Consider the following 19470-nt stretch of genomic DNA (forward strand, 5'->3'; position numbering starts at 1 on the left):
TCATAACTGCCCACTCTCCAGGTTTTTAGCCTTCATCTTCCGGCAAGAAAATCGAAACTTCCGATACACATAAGTTACTGTAATAGTCTTCCGGGAAAATTCATCGTTAATTTCTCACACAGTTCTGTATTTGAAACACAATCTCCCGGTTTTTGAGCTGTCATGGTTGGCAAGTATGTACAAGCATCACTCACGATTTAATAAGAAAGTTCAGTTCGACAAATTTTAAGAACACGCCGAGGCCCAGATAGTACTCAAGGTCATGGTACTGTACCTACCAGATATATTTAGGCACTGCCTAAAGCTGAGCCCCAAACTTATTGATCTTATTTATGAAGTACAACAATTGTGGATTAGAAATCCAAGAGTATCACACAAGTGTGATAGAGAGATAACTTATTACAAAACTATTGCATTGCGCAATTGTCATTGAGTAAAATTAAACAAAAAATAGTTAATCATATTATACAGATAATAAGTTTTAAAGATAATACTAAATTTAAAATAATTAAAAAAATGCGCTTGGACAAATGTTTGTAGTTTCCATAGTACAAAGAATAGCTAAAGAATTATCCTTGTATATATCCAAGTAATATTTTCGTATCACCCAAGCAAGGTTTATGAAATCGTTTGGTTTTACAAAATACCAAAATGTTAGGTTTGAGCAATCCTTGTGATTTATTAAGTTGTTATTGTATAATTCAAGTATGCTGTAAAGAACAAAAATGAATCATTTATTCATGAGTTATAAACATTTTAAATAAGATCACAACAACACAAGCTTGCACTAAGATTAGACTAAAGGTTATGGGGTGGAAATAATTTTTCTCAATGGGGAAAAAATGAATTGGGGAGGGCAGTTCGTTGAAAGAATGTTCTGTTGAAAAAATAAATTTCGTTATTATAGCTTGTTTGTCTGGGTATTGGTTAAGATAGGCCTCACTTCTTGTATAGCCTGGTGTCCTGCCATGGATAACTGGAATGAGTTTGCAGGCAGGAGGTGCCCAAGTTGAATACATTTTTTTGTTACAATCTCGTTGACCAGCCGTGATCATCATTCACTGGGTTGGACTCGACCGTATGCTCGTGCGGTCAGACTCGACTTTAAAATAACAGATTTTTAAAATGTTCTAATGTTTTGTTGTTGTTTTGAGTTCGTTTACGTCCTTGTTTTTCGTTTTCATGTAGCATCGCAGATGTTTCTCAGCACATGGCACAGTATTTCTTTTGGATTGAGATCTGCCAGTTGTTTATATCATTATTTTGAGTGAATTCCAGGCGGCCCTTTACTTTTATTTCTTCGTCTTGCTGGTACAAATAGTCATGTGAAAATTGCTCATTTCACATAATAATCAGAACACCTGTATACTAGTAAACACTATTATATTTGTGGCCTCGCTCTTTGGGCCTTAAAAGGTAACATATTTGGAAAAGGCTTAAATTTGCTGAGCTTTTTCTTAAAGTCATACTCTTCTGTCGATCCAGGCAGATACAGCTCTTTTGACCGCGAAAATGACCTTGTCAAACTTATTATATACAACTCTATCGTATATAAAAGAGAGTAAAAAAATGTTTTTATATAAAAATTATCTTACCGATTAAGTTATAGTGATAAAAAAAAGATTCAGACAACATCACATCTGATCTACTCGTGCCTTTTGGATCAGATAAAAGACAAATAAGTAGACCTTTGTAAATTCTTTGTCACGTCTGCTTCTGCCTTGAGCAAAGCAACAGCCAAAACTAAAACATCAAACGATAGAGAGAAGAGAAAAAATCAGACTGCCAATAATTAGTTACTCTGTATTTGTTGCTTGATAGGATTTTACCCTTGTTATCCTTCGTCCTCCTTCTCTCGGATTCTCCCACTCTATTTGCAGTGGATTCTATATCAGTCTTTGTTGATTATTTGTTAGCCAAAGATTTCAGTTTTTCAAAGGTTACTGGGATCTTTTAGATAAAATGTATATACTTGTGTTAAAGAGAGTGAAAAGCTACTCCCAGTGGGTATATGTTTCCCAGAAGAACAAATAATGTATTGGGGAACCGGCATTTGGAGGGGACAGGGGACACATTTTCCCTTGTTTCACAAGATACAGAATACCACCCTTGCCTGCCGGGGAGAAACACGAGAAGGGAAGGCATATGTATGGAAATTGAAGAGCTGGGCTTCGATTGACAACTAGTCCTCAAGATGCAGGGCGACAACTTGTTCATAAAATGCCACGCTCTCCCGGCAAACTGAAAATAGGTGCAAAGGATCATGAGGAGATATCGGTGTGGATCATTCCCTCGCTGGAGTAGTAGGGCTTGGCAACATGTAAACTAAGAAGACCTGCACCCACGACAAAATGTCATCCTTTGTTTCTTGGACTTGTTTGTCTGGGTATTGGTGAAGATTGGCCTCACATTTAGTATAGCCTGGTGTTCTGCCCTGGATAACGGGAACAAGTTTGCAGTTAGGAGGCGCCCAAGTTGAATAAATTTTTGTGTTACAATCTGGTTGATCAGTCTCGCCTTGATCATCACCCAACCAAAAACTGTTGGTTTAGTACCGCTTGGTACTTGGACTTATCTGTTTGCTATAAAGTAGCACATGCCAGGAAAAGGCAATTGGGAGTCCAGAAATCCATTTCACTTGGTTGGACTCCACCATATGCTCGCGCGGTCAGAATCGACTTTTAAATATGTCTAAATGAAATACTAAATGAAATACTTGCAATAATATGAACTTTTACATGTGTGGTAAATCCATGCATATATGGTGCAAATGTCATGTTTGTTAAGCTTTAACTGCAATAGCAATAGCAGCTCGCAACTCTTAAATTTGGAACATTTTCGGTGACTTGCTGTTATTAAAAAAAGTTTGTTTCATTGGATTTTTATTCCTGTTGAAAACAGGAATGAATGCACTTTTTCGAATGAATGCACTTTTTATAAACAAATGAATTTTGGAAGACTGTGGGATATTCTTCGTGAATGTTCTGAAAGCTTGTCTTCTTTTTCTCTTTTTGTTGAAAACCTGATTAAGCTTATTCATATTGATTCTACTTGGCTCTCGATCACGCTTTCTAATGTTGCCACAGCTCTTTCCATCACTAAATATAAATTTCACATAACGAGATCTATACATCTCTGAAGCAACACCAGCATTATTGTTGTCTTTTGCAGCAACATCTAAGTCAGTTATTTAAAAAAAAAACATGCAGAGTTACTTCAATAAATTGTGCAACATCATTTATCAATTTATTATATAATATAAGCTTACAACTACAAATAGCATTGTAACTAATACAGAACTATGCAGAAAAGAGACATAAATCCAAATATTGTGAAACTGATGATGAGAAAAAAGATAAGCGACATCTCTTGCATGTTTACGGACTTCTGGTATTTTTCTTTTCTGTGTTGCCATGAATGCTGAAGACACTCGACTTGTCATTGTCAATGCACTGATCGTTTTCCGTCTTTTTTGCCTTTGGAAGTGATTTGCAATAGTCATTGCATTTTGAGAGTTTTTTCAGAGGTGGAATTGTTTTGTGGTCTTTGCAACACAGTTTCAAGGTTTTATGAGAGGTTGGTTTGTTTTTGATTTAGCAACTCTTTGGCTTAGGTTCGACCAGGTTGACATCAGCCTTCGGCTTGTTCTGTCTGTAAGTGTATTGCTTAATTTAACTAATGCTTTCGTGGTCGAATAGCTTGTTTTTTATTTCGCCAAGATGGTTCAGATTGGTTTGTGCACGATTTGCTTTGATAACTGATGCACGGCTTAGGTGCATTTGGCTTTTAGATGAAAGGTTTGAAGCCAACAAGTGATATGCCAACTTCACTTCAGCAGTACGCAGAAAGAATTAATGGCTGACACATAAAAAAACAAGTTAGGTTCAATAGTGTTTTTACGCTATTATTATTGTTATTCTGGATCCACCAGCCAATGTATGAGAGAGAATGCAGTTAGAATGCTATCAAATACCACTTAAAACCAATTCAAAGTAAAAAACGATGGACTTGGGAACACCTTGAGAGAAAACCTTCGCTTCGGCTTCGCAAACAACACTTCCCTGCTCTGATTCAAAAACTTCGAGATAAGTCGGCAGTGACGTTGGATTATTTCGTGCAAAAGATCTACTGGTGCAATAGTCCAATGCAACTAGGCTTTATTGTCTGTGTTAATTAGCACGTGAGCAATATCTTACCTTATATTTGTATGAAACTTCTTCCACTCTCTTTTACTCGACCTTCCTCTTCGCAGGCCCCAGCACGAAGCAAACAGGACAGCAAGCTCATCAGAAATTTAGCACGTGTTCCGACTTAAAACTCCGAACTCTACCAATAGCCATTCGCCTAGCCACGAAAACAAAACGAAAAAAGTTCGGAGGTTTTCGTTGCAAAGCCGTTTAATCGTTGCTAACTCTCGGCAATTTTCGCTCGTGACCGGCTTGCCTTTGATTAATCGATTTGCCTTCGATTCCATAGAGGAATCGATTTGTGAAATCAGCCCTTTTTATGAGGCTGGCGTCTTCGACCTAGCCTAAAAATTCCACGGGTTCGCCATTGCGTTGCTTTGATAAAGGGGAAAGCATGAATCTCGAATGGAGGAAATGAAGTTAAAAAAGAAACAGTTGGAATTACAAGAAAAGAGATATAGTGTTATGATGCAAATGTTGATGCAAAGTCGAGCTCAGCAAGCTAAACAAGCACAGGACTTGCAAATGTTAATTATGAACGTGATGGCCAGGTTTGGACAAAAATAGCTTTCTTCATTTAAAAAAATATGGGAAAGAAAAGCCTTTAATAATCATTCTTATGGCAATGTTTGTTACAGTGTAAAGATTGTTATTGAAACAGTTGCTACAGTCACCTTGGTTATTGAAAAATTTGTTACATTTTTGTGAGTGCGGGCTGCCGGTTTAAAATATAAACTCACATGGTCACATTCCTAGATATTTCTTTCTTGGTCGGCATTCGTACCAGAATAGAAATGAAATGTTGCACGAATCTTCTCTGGATTTGGTTTCTTAACTCGATATCACGCGAGCACCTGTCACCTGTCTGAGCCTTTGTCTTGAACAACTTTTGACACTTTTAAGGTTTCATCTTCAGGTTTTGAAAAAGGTTTCTTCAGAGGTGCTTTTGAAGACTAAGATATCGTCCAGATAAATGAACAAGGACTGGAAATTCAGATTTCCGAATGAATTGTCAATCAATCGCATGATAGTCGCTGGCGCGTTGCACAATCCGAAAGTAATTCCTACAAATTCGTACTCGAACAACCCTTTTACTAGTTAAAATATTTCTCTTTTGTTGAAAGCAATATTATGTGAGTTTTGAATTTCCTCCTGTAGCCGTCCGTACAACCCTGCATGACCTCATGATAGCGCAGCTTGATTCCGTCCTTGAATTGCCCTTTGTTGAGATTAAAGCCCAACTCTCAAGAGGCAGCACTGTCAGCCACATCGAAGATCCTTTTTCTGTGGCCAACTCTAGTGCGCGCCGAGTCTTCTGAGGCGCGGCCTCCTTTATACTATTCGCCTTCTTTTCAAGATCTTTTGTTCGTCCTTCTCTCAGGTAGCTGATGTGTTTGTGACACAATCTGTGCAACAAGGGGCGTGGTTACTTTGACTGATGATGTATATTCACGATGTGCATCTTCACACGGGTTCTCCAGACCTAATCCTCCCAAGCGTACTGGTAACGTTAGTATTTCTCTGTCCAACTGGCTACATTGCCGATCCGTTAAAGCGGGAATAAGAACACGTAATATTGCATTCTCTAGTGGCTTAAGCAGGCCCTGAATATCTGGGAGGGTTCTGCGGAAATACGTTCAACGATGTTTTAAGCCAAATGTGTAAGCAGCATAGCACTCTTGGGGCTGAACCGCAGCAAACTCGGCTAGTCTTGTCACTTCACTGACCCAGTTGGACACTTTATCACTCACATAGTCCTCCATATATTCTCGTGAACCTATCGCAGCTCCCAGATGTTTCTGCCCTTGTTGTGACTCTCTCATCTGTTTCCTTGAACGCATCCTTCACGATACTCTCCTTGTCTGGCTTTGTTATAATCCAGCATTTCTTTGCGTTTGGGTAGTAACCGAAGTCCGGACGAAGCACGGTCATCGTGTCCCACCACCTCTTAATTTCTGAAACAGAGCCGGCTCCACTGGCATCATCCGCAAACCAGCACTGCTTGATGTTACATGCCCCCTGAAAGCTGGTAATTAAGGGTTGCATACTTAAGGCATATAGACCCATTGCGAGGGGGTCACCCTGTGTTGTTCCTTCAGTTGACACAATCTCCTGGCCCCCAGTGATAAACAAACGTGACGGCAGTCTATAGGTGTTGATTGCATAGACGGCGACGAATGGACATAGAACCCGGATGTTGTGCGGTGACGCTGCTCGATTGAGTGAATTGAATGCATTAGACGCATCAATTAGCAGCACTGCATCGGTTTCGTCACTCTCAAAGATGGCATGTATGGCGTATTCACTCCCGGATTTCTGTCCTGCACATAGCTGGAGAGACCCGCTTGCCTCTGCAACATTCTTCATGGCGATGTTCATTACGCACTTTCCTATGATGTGCCGGATCACCTCACCAACTCCTATAGGTCTGACTGCTCATTCGCCTTTATCGAGGGGTATTAACCGGCTTGCCACTATTGCTTAAATGGTACTTGGATCGATAAACTGTGTACACAGAATCCTCGTCATAGTTGCTATCGCATCACACAATCTTGAAGATGACTGTTTGAAAGATTTGCTAGCCAGCATTCTTCTAAAACCGTTCGCATTATATCCCGATGGACCCCCTGATCCCTTAGTTCTCAACGCAGCTTGAGGGCACCGTCGATTGGCCCAAAAACCAGTGAGCTCAATTTTGCTGGTTGTGGATCTGAATGTTTTTCCTTGAGTTGTGTCATTACGTCATCCGTCAGGCCTAGCACGCCACCACTAGATGTCTCACTCACAAAACGAAATGCTGCATTGATCTAACCTCGAGAACGAGCTTTGCAAAAACTTTGCAAAAACTCCGATGCGACCTTGATTAACTCTCCCTTCTCGTAGTAGTTTACTGATTTCCCTCTCTTTCCAGAGGGCAAGGCGCTTAGACAATGCATCCACATAATCTTTTGTCTTTGACTTAGGACCTGGCTTTTGAAGGCCCAAGGTCAGAAGAACAAATGCAGCCTTCAGCGATACGTGTTGCTCAACACAGCCACTATTCCAATTATTGATGTGCAGTGTAACTTGATCTATAAAGTCACGCCCTATTTTCCCGTATGGCTCAAGAAACACTAATAATAATAATAGTGATAGTGATAAGATAACGATAAGATAATGATATGATAATGATATGATAACATAATGAAAAAGTAATGAAATGATAATGGTAATGGTAATGATAATGATAATGGAAAATTGGCTCTTCTATGTTACAATGAAAATACTATAATATATATAAAATTTATATAATAAAAATCTACTATATGCTTATGACTACTATATATCAGCAGAAAGATGTCGATTAAAGGAATAAATTATTGATGTACCAGTCTGGTCCTTGCTTGCGCTACAAAGTGCGCTTTACATGAATGGCGAAAATAGTCATGTTTGTCCCTGCTGGACCTGACTGTGATGGTAGGTTGTTGAACAGCCTTGATATCTAAAGGTGCCTGGGGCATAGGATGTGGTTAATCTAAACTCACTACTAGAGGGAGCGTTCTATTGGGAATATAACGTTCTAGCTACACATGCTTTGGCCATAAATCACTAGTAACAGCATTGGCCATTTGATATTCTTGCCGTTCCTTAATTGGAAGCCAACCTTATTAAATAAGGCAACCTTATTTAATAATATTCTGTAGGTCAGCAAACTTTCGCACTACAAACCCAGCGGGGGCGATCTGTACACGCTGTAAGCGCTTGATTAACTATTCATGAGTTGGATAAATAACAATGTCATTATTGTCGAGTTTTGATAAAATAAGGGATAACAGAGGTAACAGATTGGAATCCTGTTGAAACTCAAGGGAAATAAAAACAAAAATGACTGAAAATGTCTCAAAGGAACAAGGAGTAAATTCGTGTTAGCAGGAAGCTTGAGAAATAATATACTCATCATAATAATTGATTATTTACTTGGGTTTATACCTCATGTGCTGCTCCATCCAGCCTAGCATCGTTCGTCCAACCATGGATCGCTCATCTCCAATAAGGGCAGCCAGGCTCTTACACTTGTCCTGCAACTTCCTCAGTACATTACCAGCTGGCACTGTAAGCTCATTGCATGATCTCCCGCCAGTCGGTATCGACAGCATCACAACCTGCACGGCATTATGCTTGCCAAATACCTGTCTTTGGATGCACTTGATTATGTAGTATTTGTCTGTGCCTCCAGTGGCTGACCCCACTACCCCCAAGGGAACGTAATCATCTGCTTTATCAAAATACCTCTTCAGAGTTAGCAGTATGAGGCTCACCATTGATCTCTGCTCTTCATCCAGCGTTTGAGGTGACACATCTGGTAGCATAAGTATTCCATTCTCTAATTTTTCATCTTCTTCGATTTGTTTGTCAAGCCGACCTTGGGATCAGCGTTTTCTGGATTTGCTACCGTACTACTGCTCCAGTCACACCTCACCTCCATCATCATACTAGAACTCTTCAACACCCTCGTACATCTGGTTTGGGCCAGCGTATACGTCAACCCAGTCACCTTCACCATCAGACTAATATGCCTGCTCTGTTGCACCTTCAGCTTGCCGTGACGGCTTCACTACAAGAGCTTTCACAAGCATAGGGCACGGGTCTGTGGTAACGAACTTCGGAAATGCATATTTCCAGGTATCATCTGCGAACTTCAACTCATCTAGGCTGAACCAATTTGCCCAGTGAAGTAGCATCATGGTTCTGCAAAAGTACTCCTGGAGTTGCCGTGTAGCATGGGCGGAGCCACCACTAACAACTGGGACTTTTCCATTCTTGCATGCGAACTTGTACCAGGAGCAAACACTCATCACGTGGTCTAGCAAGATACTTGTCTAAAGCTGTGCTGGATGTAGCTGTGTCCCCATTTCTCTCAAGACGGCCGGAACCCTTCACAACAGATATGAGAAGCGACAAGTGGATCGCCAAAGAGCAAGGCCACTGAGTTCGAATGAGTCCTTTGGTCCACTAACATCTCTCCTACCAACAGTCTTCATCACCATCTTTGAACAAACAGATCTACCAGACACTTCATCTGCAGAATCAACTGCATTTACCGTTTTTGAAGCGGTCTTTAGTTGCTCCTGTTGGCTCATTTTCTTTGCATGCATAGGCACATATGTGGCTATGATGTCATCAGTGCTTGGGTTGTCGGGCGGTGAGAAAATATCACGCAGTTCGCTCTCCAGGACTGCAGGTTATACCTTGAGTACCGTACAACTCTTGGGTGATCTCTTGCCACCTCTAGGCGATCAGCCCAATTACGATCTGTAACAATGTCTGGATTTTCTCTTCTCTGTTTGCCACGGTGATATTCTGAGCCGAACTCCATACGGCAGATGCGCTCTCCAGGCTGCATACCAGGCTCAGCATGGCAAGGTTTACAAAGAAAATAGTCTGAGCAGGTGTGAAGCCCTACACGGCTCGCAAGGTTCAGATGGTCTTCAAGCATAGCCTCCTGTTTAGCATCCACATCTAGCAGCATCCTGACCAAAGGATCACTGTCCTCAGACACCGGCTCAGCAGTTCCTACTGGTGGGAGCCACAACTCCTTTTTTGGCTCCCCATCCTCGTCTTTACCTAAAAGTAGAAGCAAATTTTGAATTTAAAAAAAAAAACATAGTTTAGGTTACATATTTTATTTAACAAATAGATCTGTAAAAAAGGATTTTTGTGTGCTTCTGTCCTCTAATAGATGCAAAAGACCTTGATCATCCTCACGCTGCATATCACCTGCAAACTCCACAGTCCTGATGTCTACGAGATCGCCATCTAGGGAAAGATTCTCAATGCGCTCCACATCAATGGTGACATCAGCATAAGCAGGGTTGTACTCTGCTGCAGCCATTAAAGTGCATTCTCCACACTTCCCTGTCTTACTCCGAAGTCTTTGTGTGTGTCATTCCTGTATTGTCTTCTCACACAGATAATTTCAACTTATGAAGGCAGTCTAGGGAGTATTGCCGCTGGCTCGTGTACAGGTTGAGAAAAAGCTATGCAATGTACCTTTGCTGCAATCCCACCATGTTTCAGCAGATACTCACCCTGGGTGAAAAAATAGATTTAAGCCTGTTGGAAACACTCCGAAAGACATCTTAAATACCATCTTTAACTGTCTTTACGATGCTATTTAAGAATTTTTAAATCTTACATTTAAGTGACTTTAAGAAATCCCTAAATGTTGTGAGAAAGAACATTTAAGAACTTTCTTAAATGTAGTTAAAAGTAATATTTAATCAATTTTAAGGAATCTTAAAACATTTAAATATCACCTTTAAACTGTTTTTAAATGTAATGAAATGTTCTAAAATAATATATTTAAGGGCATTTCGGGCAAGTCTAGGACCTTCTTATATGTAGTTTAAATTAATGTTTAATCAATTTTAAGGAATCTAAAACTGCTTAAATATCATCTTTAAACAGTTTTAAAATGTTCTAAAATAATAAATTTAAGGGCATTTCGGGTGTTTTTAAATGTCAATTTTCGCGTTCTTTACAAAGGGGATTTTTATTTCTTATAAATTCTCAGGTTAATATTATGTGGTTTCTGTGTGATGAAATAGCCTCATTTCACCAGAAAAGGACCCATTACAAATCATAGAAAGTCCCAAAACTTGCATATCAAGAATTTTATTGAAATATACACTATTTTTTAGAACTACAACCAATCAATGTTCTTATATTAATAACTTACTCTGTAGCAACTATAACATATTCACAATATGTTTGTGTGTTCTATGTTATATAAGTTCTATAAATGAAATTAACAATGACAAAAAGTTGTGTTGACTGTTAGACCTAACATAATATTCAAAATAACAAAATAAATAAATAAGCTCAGTAACAAGTTCATATTTTTTGGCTTTTCAAAATTGAAAACTTCAGCTTTTTTCTACTTTTTCTATAAATACATATTGCAATAAATCTGCTAAAAGCCACTGAAACAATATGGAAATTAAAATACACAATAAATATATAATTTATCGATCAATCTGATAAGACCAACTGTAAAAATTAACAATTACTGTACTAATACTGTAAAAGTCTCACGTAGCTCATGATGACCTACGTGCTGTACTGGGAGTTTTGTCAATGGTGGCAGGCGTGGCCAAGGAAGGTGTGACAGGGGAGGTAGGGATGTGTCCCTTTTCCTCAGGACTTCCCACCTTACTGGGCATGAGGGACAAGGGCGGCTTGAAAACTTAAAGCTTCTTACTCTGCGTAGACACTTCTGCTGGGCCCTTCTAGTCAACCCCGCCACATGCCACATGCCTGTTCAACTCTTGTTTCCATCTCCTCAGCTCTTTCTTTCACAGGGGCTTCACCATCAAAAACAGCCGCCTCTCTCCATCCTCTATATCCTTCTCCTCACAGTCTTCTGATGACATAGTGTATTGTCCATAGTCATCACTTTCACTTACTCTTCCTTGCGCTTTGGCTCCCATTCAATCTGCTCTATCGCCGTTGACAAATTATAGAGTTTCTGAATAAAAAAAGATAAAACAATCTTAAGTTCTCTAAATTCCACAGTTAACCCATATTTAGTTTATCCTTTGCTGCGACAAAAGTTGGTTCGCCAATACTAAAATGCGCAACATCGCCTTCGCATTTTGGCAAATGCTGACACAAAAGTTGTACGATTTTGCTGCTCGTATTTTACCCTTCCCTTTCAAAAGACTACATACCAAAGCAAAGCTCGAAATCTCCATTGTATAGAAGATGCTTTTTTGAGTTTCTAGAAAAAATTCAAATTGCAGATCTAGATAATAAATCAAGTGATTTGATTTTTTTAAAGCTAAAAAACCCCGAAAACTTGAACGTAACCCGAATAGCCTACAACCCTTCAAGAAAGCTTGTTGATCCAACTTGGAAATAAGACACTATGCAAATAAGATACTCATTTCATCAGTAGCCAACTCAATCCTCTTGAATCACGGTAAAATTTAATCCATCCAACAACAAATATGGCTTTATTATATTTCTTGAGTTATCAAACAATGGAGGGAAAGTGATATTTTTTTTGTTTCAAATTTTTATAAAACAAAACATAGCAACAGTGTCACGCAAGTCGGACCGAATACCTCATTGTCATGTAAGCTTCAGCTGGCCAGACAATTCCCCATCTCGAAGTCTTAGAAAATCTTTATCTACTTAGCTATTCGTACACGTCGGGCTGGCTGGGTCCCATTTTGTCTCATCTTAGGCGCGCAGTGCTCTCTGGGTAATTATTTTGGGATTCCTGTGGTACACACTGATGTTAAATCAAACATGGCGGCCCCGTTGAAACAAAAAATTCTTTCAAGCGTGCTGAATTGGAAATTGTCGATCAAGACTGATAATAAAAAGGATGATTCATTCAAGAATAACGTCTTTAGAGAGTTGGAAAGTTTAATGGCGTCCGTTTTTGACAAGCATGATGGTTCTGTTCGTCGAAGCTATTGCCATCCGATTGTTGATATTTGGCCCATGACAGAGCGAATTATTGCTAAGTTGCATGATGGAATTCGTAGGAGACTTCGTGCTATACCAGTTACCTCTTCGCCGTATTTTGGCAGTTTTACACGTGAAGTTCCTCAAGAAGTGTTTGGTATTATATCAAATGCAATTCTTAACCACAACAGTTTTGGGCACACTTCAAGATCAACTGCTGCTCAAGTACGAATTACAGTGCATGACAAAAGAAAGGCTATTTGGTTCTTCAACCATATGAATGATGAGGGGGTGAGAATCAAGAAAGACGAGCTACTAATGAAGAAATTTGCAGATGAAAGCTTTGCCGAAGTTATAGTTTCAGAGGAGCAACCTATGATCCTGAAATACTCTATTAACTCCGAAACACTTAACATTACCTTCCATTATGGGGTCTGGAATTCTTTTGGAGTGGCTCAACACTGAAACTGTTTTAACTCTTCCAGCTACCAAGAGGTATACTCTACATATCTGACGTACTAAACATTGTACAACAGCATATTTGTCACTTGTATAAATTGTAAATCACCACAATCAGGCTGGGAGAAATGTTCTTGTTTATTGTTCTTTAATTGTCATATAATTGTTTCTGGACAACAACCAATGGAAGAACAACCAGTAATATGAACATATTCATAATGTCATCCTCAGTAGAATGAGAGAAATATTTAGCATTACTGGAATGATTATATATGATTTCTAAATATGATAAAATGGCTAGAATAAAAAAGTTCATTGTGAGTCATGATGAGACATGATAATACAGTAGAATTCTTACACTATGTCCATGAAACAAGATCAAAGTTGTTATTGTCTAACAGTTCTTATTTAGAAACTATTTAGTCACAATCAGTCAAACAGAACATTCATTACACAAAGAATAATTAAAGTGGTCTCTTGTGTATATATGTATTTGTGTAATAATGAATGTTCTGGTTGACTGATGACTAAATAGTCTCTAAATAAGAACTGTTAGAAAATACTTAATATGATCTTATTTCATGGACATAGTGTAAGCACTCTATTGTCAATTTTACCCTCCTTGCATGATTTCACTACTAGTTTGAATTCATCCGAGGAACAAATAGAACAGGAAGCCACAGGAACTGACTTAGGCTGACCACAAGCACAAAATTCATTGTTGCTGATAGAGTATGGAGGGATGTACTTATCCTTGGAAGGTTTGTCTTGAGCATCATTTTCAGAATGATTTGTGCAATGCAATTTTTTGGCCACTTGCTTGGAATCAGTTTCTTTAAGCCATATCAGTTCCATGAACTCATGCTTAAAAACTTGCCACCACCGAAGGTGTTTACCCTTGGTAGTGTTTTTGGCATAAGACGAGAGCTTTATATGCTTAGCTTCCCTGCCTTGCATACTATTCAAGCCGAGCCCAAACCCCAAATCATTATATATCTCATCTGTGTAGTATGGAATTGCTTTTCCAATTGTCCATGTGGTTGGTTTGACATTGGCCAAGAATAGAGCTTGACAGTTGTAATACTGCTCACACTCATTCTTAAGAACATTAATGTCACTCTCGCTGATGTGAACCCTGCTATAAAGGGAAACACAGTTCCGTAAACACAGACCTGAATATGCCAGGCTATAGACATGCAGTAAGGTGGTCTTTGGAATGGCTTGAGTTTCAATCAATACACAGCAGATCTTCATGAAATGCCAGCAGAACAGTTTAGATTCCTTCCCAGTAAACCTGTAGGAAAAGTCTTCAGTCTTTTTCTTTTCACTGAACCATCTTTCCACCTTCTTGTAGAGTCTTCCAGCCTTAATGGTGTCTTTGAGCAAGCTCATGTATTTTGCCAGTGCTGAATGCTTTGGCAAAAGTGTAATGTTCCCATTAGCTTTGTTGATGTCAGCTTTATTGGTTAGATGTATGGCAGTGTTTAAAACATCTAAATTCCATTGCTGCCATGCGTTGTTGCTGTTGTGAAGAGGCTCTGGGTAAAGGTACTTAACAAATTTCCCTAGTGGAGGATAGAACTCTTGTCTTGAGTTGTTAGATGCAATGTACTCAGTTACTTTTTTTCGATGGTTATTGGCTTTCGAACCGTCTGGAATTTTGTTCTTCTCTTTGAATGACTTGACAGATTCTGCATCCTTCAATCTTTTCTCATATGCCCATTTTTTCCAAGTGCTGCTTGAGTCATGGCCAATTTTACCATTTATGGTCTTCATATTACTCTTCGAGACATTGGCAAACGTTGAAAAGTAGGTCGCAGCATTGTTTAATTCTCCAGACATACTCGCCATCCATTTCTGGTCGCTGGGAATAAGTCTGCATTGAAATGATATCTTGATACCACGCACCTCATATTCCTTCACTTCTATCTCCTCCATTTCCTTGATAACATGTTTGGTATACTCGTACATCAGTTCATGAGTTTCGTCACAATTCCCTCCCATTAATAAGTAGTTGTGGTCACAACTTTGTACCCCTTCTAAAACATTTAAAAGACTCACTAAATATGAAGTTGCTGTCTCGTCTTTGCCAAAAGGGGCTCCATCAGCCCCAATTGCCACAATGAATTTTCCTTTTTGGTCATTAAACCAATGAAGGATGTTGGAGTGCTCATTTAGCATTAAGTACATGTCAGCTAGCCTTAAAAGCAAGGTCTCCAAAGACCGATAGACTCCATGTACTGGACATTTCCCTTTCTGTTTAGCAAAATCCTATTGAAATAAAAATAACAATATTTTTAATTTCTATGAAGTGGCTTTTAATTGCCAATTTTAAGCAACTCATTAGAAATTCTAAACAATACAGAATAATAATCCAAATGTTCACTGTCCCTTGTTTATGTGTTTAATGGATTAAGAATCAATAGATTGCAAACATTATACCCATGAAATAAATAGGAACTAATTACCACTAATTAGTGCTGATTAATCCATTGAATTGGCCAAAATTAGGCGATATTTAGTGTAGCTATCTATTTCACGGGTATAGTGTTTGCACTCTAAAAAATCAATGATTGTACAAACATTTCATTTGATATATCCTGGCATATAGAACTAATGCAGGAAAACTGAAATAAAAAACAAATAAGATAAATATAGTTATTTATTGAAAAATTGTTAGTAACACTCAACCAGAACACAATCAATCAGACAAAAAATACCATGCATAACTATTTCAAACTGATTGATTGATTGATTGATTGATATGAACAATTTGTCAACAAATAGTTGTTAGTATCTATAGTAATATCTAGTTTGTTTTTATTTCACGGTTCCCCTGCATTTGCTCTGTTTGTTCTACTTACTTGGAGATCATACACATCCCCCATGTTTATTCCTTTTATGTATGACATCAACCTATCATAAGCTACAGGTCGCGGTACTGACACTCCTTGCATAAAGTCTGCTTTGTCTTTCCTTAATTCCTTGTACTTGGTTTTTGTTAGTAAACCCCCCTTGTAAAGCAGGGCTGTGCTTCGTACAAAGTTCTCTTGACTTTTTTCATACTTTGTCACATTATTCTTTACAATGCTAGGAATGACTTTGGTAGTGCAGACCTTTGAAGTTGTCATTAAGGACTCTATGACCTGTGTTGGGTTTTCATTTATCAGCGTTGACCACATCCCATTCATAATTGGGGTTTGGTCAGTTGATCTTTGATTGCAGTGTATAGGCTTTAAAGCCCTAAGTGTTGCTTTTCTTCTTCTTTGACTTTGAGCTTTAGATAAATTAATATGATCACTATTTTCTTTGCAGATCATACTCTCTGTGTTAGGCATTCTTGGTCGTTGCTTCGGTGCAGGCACCAGTGTTTCTAGATCATCAGCCTGTAAATATCAAAACTTATTTTGCAGTCAAACTGCTCAAAAGGGATATGACTTTAATATGACTTTCAATAATAAAGCATTGAAAAATGAATAAATTGGCAGTAATCCAATTTTCTTTTTCTTTTATATATTTACTGGAAGGTATTTTTGTATTAGAATACATTATAAATACATCTAAACTATAAAATATACATCCCAATAAACACTCCTCGCTCATTTCCTTGATTTTAGTGAAATTGGCAATTTTATGACTTCATTCATAATGACAAATACAGAAATTTTTCATACAAGAACAGCTCGAATTTGTAAGGCTGAAGTGTTAATTCAAAAATGTTTTTTTTTTTTGAAGTGCCTCTTATATAATTTAAAAATGTAAGCTCTTAATTCTAATATTTCAATATATTTCAATCCAAAGATCGTCATACCTTGCGCTTACGATAGTTGATTTTATTCTGCAGGCTTTTCACTTTGACATCTGCTGCTAGCTTTTCGTCTACAAGCTCTTCCATGATAAGTTTTCTTCGTTTCGAATACAAAGCGATGTTAAAACGTCCCTTTCGCTTGGTTGTAAGTGGAGTATCCTCAGGTTCGTTGGGAGCATTTTCTGGAACCGGAGAGCTAGTACACACAATAATATATCAAATTAAAACTGAAAGAAAGGGCTAAAGAACTGTCGTTTTACTTTCTTGAATTAGGATCTCTTGAAACAAAAAAATAGCTTTTATAAAGCTTAAACTGCTTCAAAAACATTGCAAAATTACTTACCTAATGACTGTCGTATCTGAAGAATCAATATCCATTTGTATTAAGAGTAATATACCAAAATAAAGATAATAATAATAATAATAATAATGCTCGTTTATTTCAACCGTTTGCAGTTCTTTTACAACTGAATTACCGGTAGGGTCAGCTAACTACAAAATACATTACACCATACATAATTCATAATAACATTAAATCCCCAGCATATTGCGCTGAGACGAATTTGGAAAAACGGTCCGTGCGACCCGGAACCACACTATGTGAGCGCTTAGATCTTAGGGAGTATGGCGAGTTGGAGGATATAAGTCTGTTTGACACTAGGGGGTATAAGACGCTCCCCTGTTTGATATTGCTTATGAATTTTCTGCACACATTGTGACGCCGCGCCTCTAAAGAAGACAAGCATGCGCGTTCGAGGGCGTCCTCGTAGCTAAGGCCACTACCGAAAATTATTCCTAGAGATCTTTTTTGAATTCTTTCTAAGGCAGCACATAGGTATTGCGGAAGGTTGGAAAAGACAACGCAGGCATACTCTAAGATGGACCTTATAAGAGAACAGTACACAGACACTAAATCCCTTTCTGAGACACCACATGATTTTAGTTTTCTGAGTGCATAGAGACGACGGTTTGACTTTTTGATCACATAGTCACAGTGCGATGACCAACTAAGGTCCGAAGAGATATACACACCGAGAAGCTTGAAACTGGTGACTGACTCAATAACGGAACCGCCGACCGCTATTGGTTGGCACTGAGAACTATTGTACTGTAAAAAATCAACCCGCATCTCCTTGCACTTACTAGGATTTAACAGCATGTTATTATTTTGTGCGAAATTGTTGACATTATTTACCATATGTCTCATGAAAGATGGAGCGTTGCGAGGAATTATTTCTAGAATAGATAAGTCATCAACGTATTTCACCCTAGGACCCCAGGCGCGCACTAGATCATCTACCATAACTGCAAATAAAATGGGGCTCAATTTGGTTCCCTGAGGAATTCCACCATTTGGGGATTTACAAGCTGATGACGAGTTAGCAATTTGGACACTCTGTGACCTGCCTTGAAGAAAAGCGGCAACCCACCTGACTAAGGAGGGGTGTAACCCATAGCTAGAAAGCTTACTTAGCAAGATACGATGATCAATAATATCAAAGCCCTTTTTGAAGTCTGCAAAAAAGAATCTTAGCAAACAGTTGCCATTATCCAGCGCTTCTGGCAACTGTCAATTCAAGCTCTTCGTGTTTCTGCCGCCATTTTCCATTGAAAAACTACCCCTGGGGGATAGGGACAGTGAAATATTAGGCATTTTAGACCTTCTAAGGACCACAGCGAAGGATCGCGCTCGCCCCAGTCCCAAGTTTGGCTGAATCAAATGAGCCAAAAATGGACACAGCTAGCCCGACGTGTACCTGGCATTCTGGATCGTTTGGTATTTCTTACGGCCTCTGCGCCCTTCGGTACGATTGCCGTTCTCATCTTCACGCGGCTGTCTGTTCCCGTGTTTACTCGCTCTTTCAAAACGTCTTTCACTTGTTGCTACTCTGCCTTTTGCTGTCTTGTTTCTCTAATTAGTTGCTATAAAAAAATAGCCAAAATCTCGCTTTGCTTTTATACCAAAAGTGAATGAGCCTTGCTCAGTTTCGAGTGTCGGTTACAGTAACGGCGAAGACACGAGTATCACTTAGAATGGACTTCAGATCCGTTCACGTGGGCTTTTCCGGTCGGTCTTTTGTTATGCAGATGAAAGCTTATGATTTCAGCGCGATGCACACGTGAGGCTTTTGTTTCGATGTCAATAGATGTTAATCAATGTGACGCTTGTTAGGGTACATGATAGCTGTTTGAGCTCAAATTTGCGGATAGCACAGTATGCTCTCTCTTCTTGCTCTGTGGAACCTGCAGGCGGGGAAGGGGGTAGGTCTCTGATGACCTCTCTGAGCCTGCGTTTTTCCCTTGACACCTTACGTGCAATACGCCGATGCTCGTTTTGACGCTCTTCAGCAGTCTCATGAATCCCTGGTGTCACATACTCATAATCAACACCCACTGCACGTGCTCTATTAGGGAGGATCGTTGGTAATTCTCTAAAGCATTTTTTTATTTTACTCATTATAAAATTGACTTTTAGTAGACTCAAATCTCGTCCGATTTCATTAATGTTTTTGGATGATAATATTTAATCATCCTTATTTGATCGACTACTGTTTTATTTTA

General features: G+C 38.8%; 1 protein-coding gene and 1 non-coding gene across 2 annotated transcripts; both read right to left on the reverse strand.

The window, feature by feature from the left end:
- Positions 1–1225: 1225 nt before the first annotated feature.
- On the reverse strand, positions 1226–18797 carry LOC5513325. Its single transcript, XR_007311882.1, has 2 exons — positions 18666–18797; positions 1226–9791 (listed from the first exon to the last, which is right to left on the reverse strand). It is a non-coding gene; the product is annotated as an uncharacterized LOC5513325 (transcript).
- LOC125567889 lies at positions 13221–17310 on the reverse strand. The gene is made up of 3 exons (XM_048728816.1): positions 17252–17310; positions 16912–17104; positions 13221–16486 (listed from the first exon to the last, which is right to left on the reverse strand). The coding sequence occupies exons 1-3, from the start codon at positions 17284–17286 to the stop codon at positions 15926–15928; spliced, it is 789 nt and encodes a 262-aa protein (XP_048584773.1). The 5' UTR covers positions 17287–17310; the 3' UTR covers positions 13221–15925.
- Positions 18798–19470: the final 673 nt, after the last annotated feature.

The sequence above is a fragment of the Nematostella vectensis genome, chromosome 6, assembly GCF_932526225.1.
Source record: "Nematostella vectensis chromosome 6, jaNemVect1.1, whole genome shotgun sequence".
Lineage (NCBI taxonomy): Eukaryota > Metazoa > Cnidaria > Anthozoa > Actiniaria > Edwardsiidae > Nematostella > Nematostella vectensis.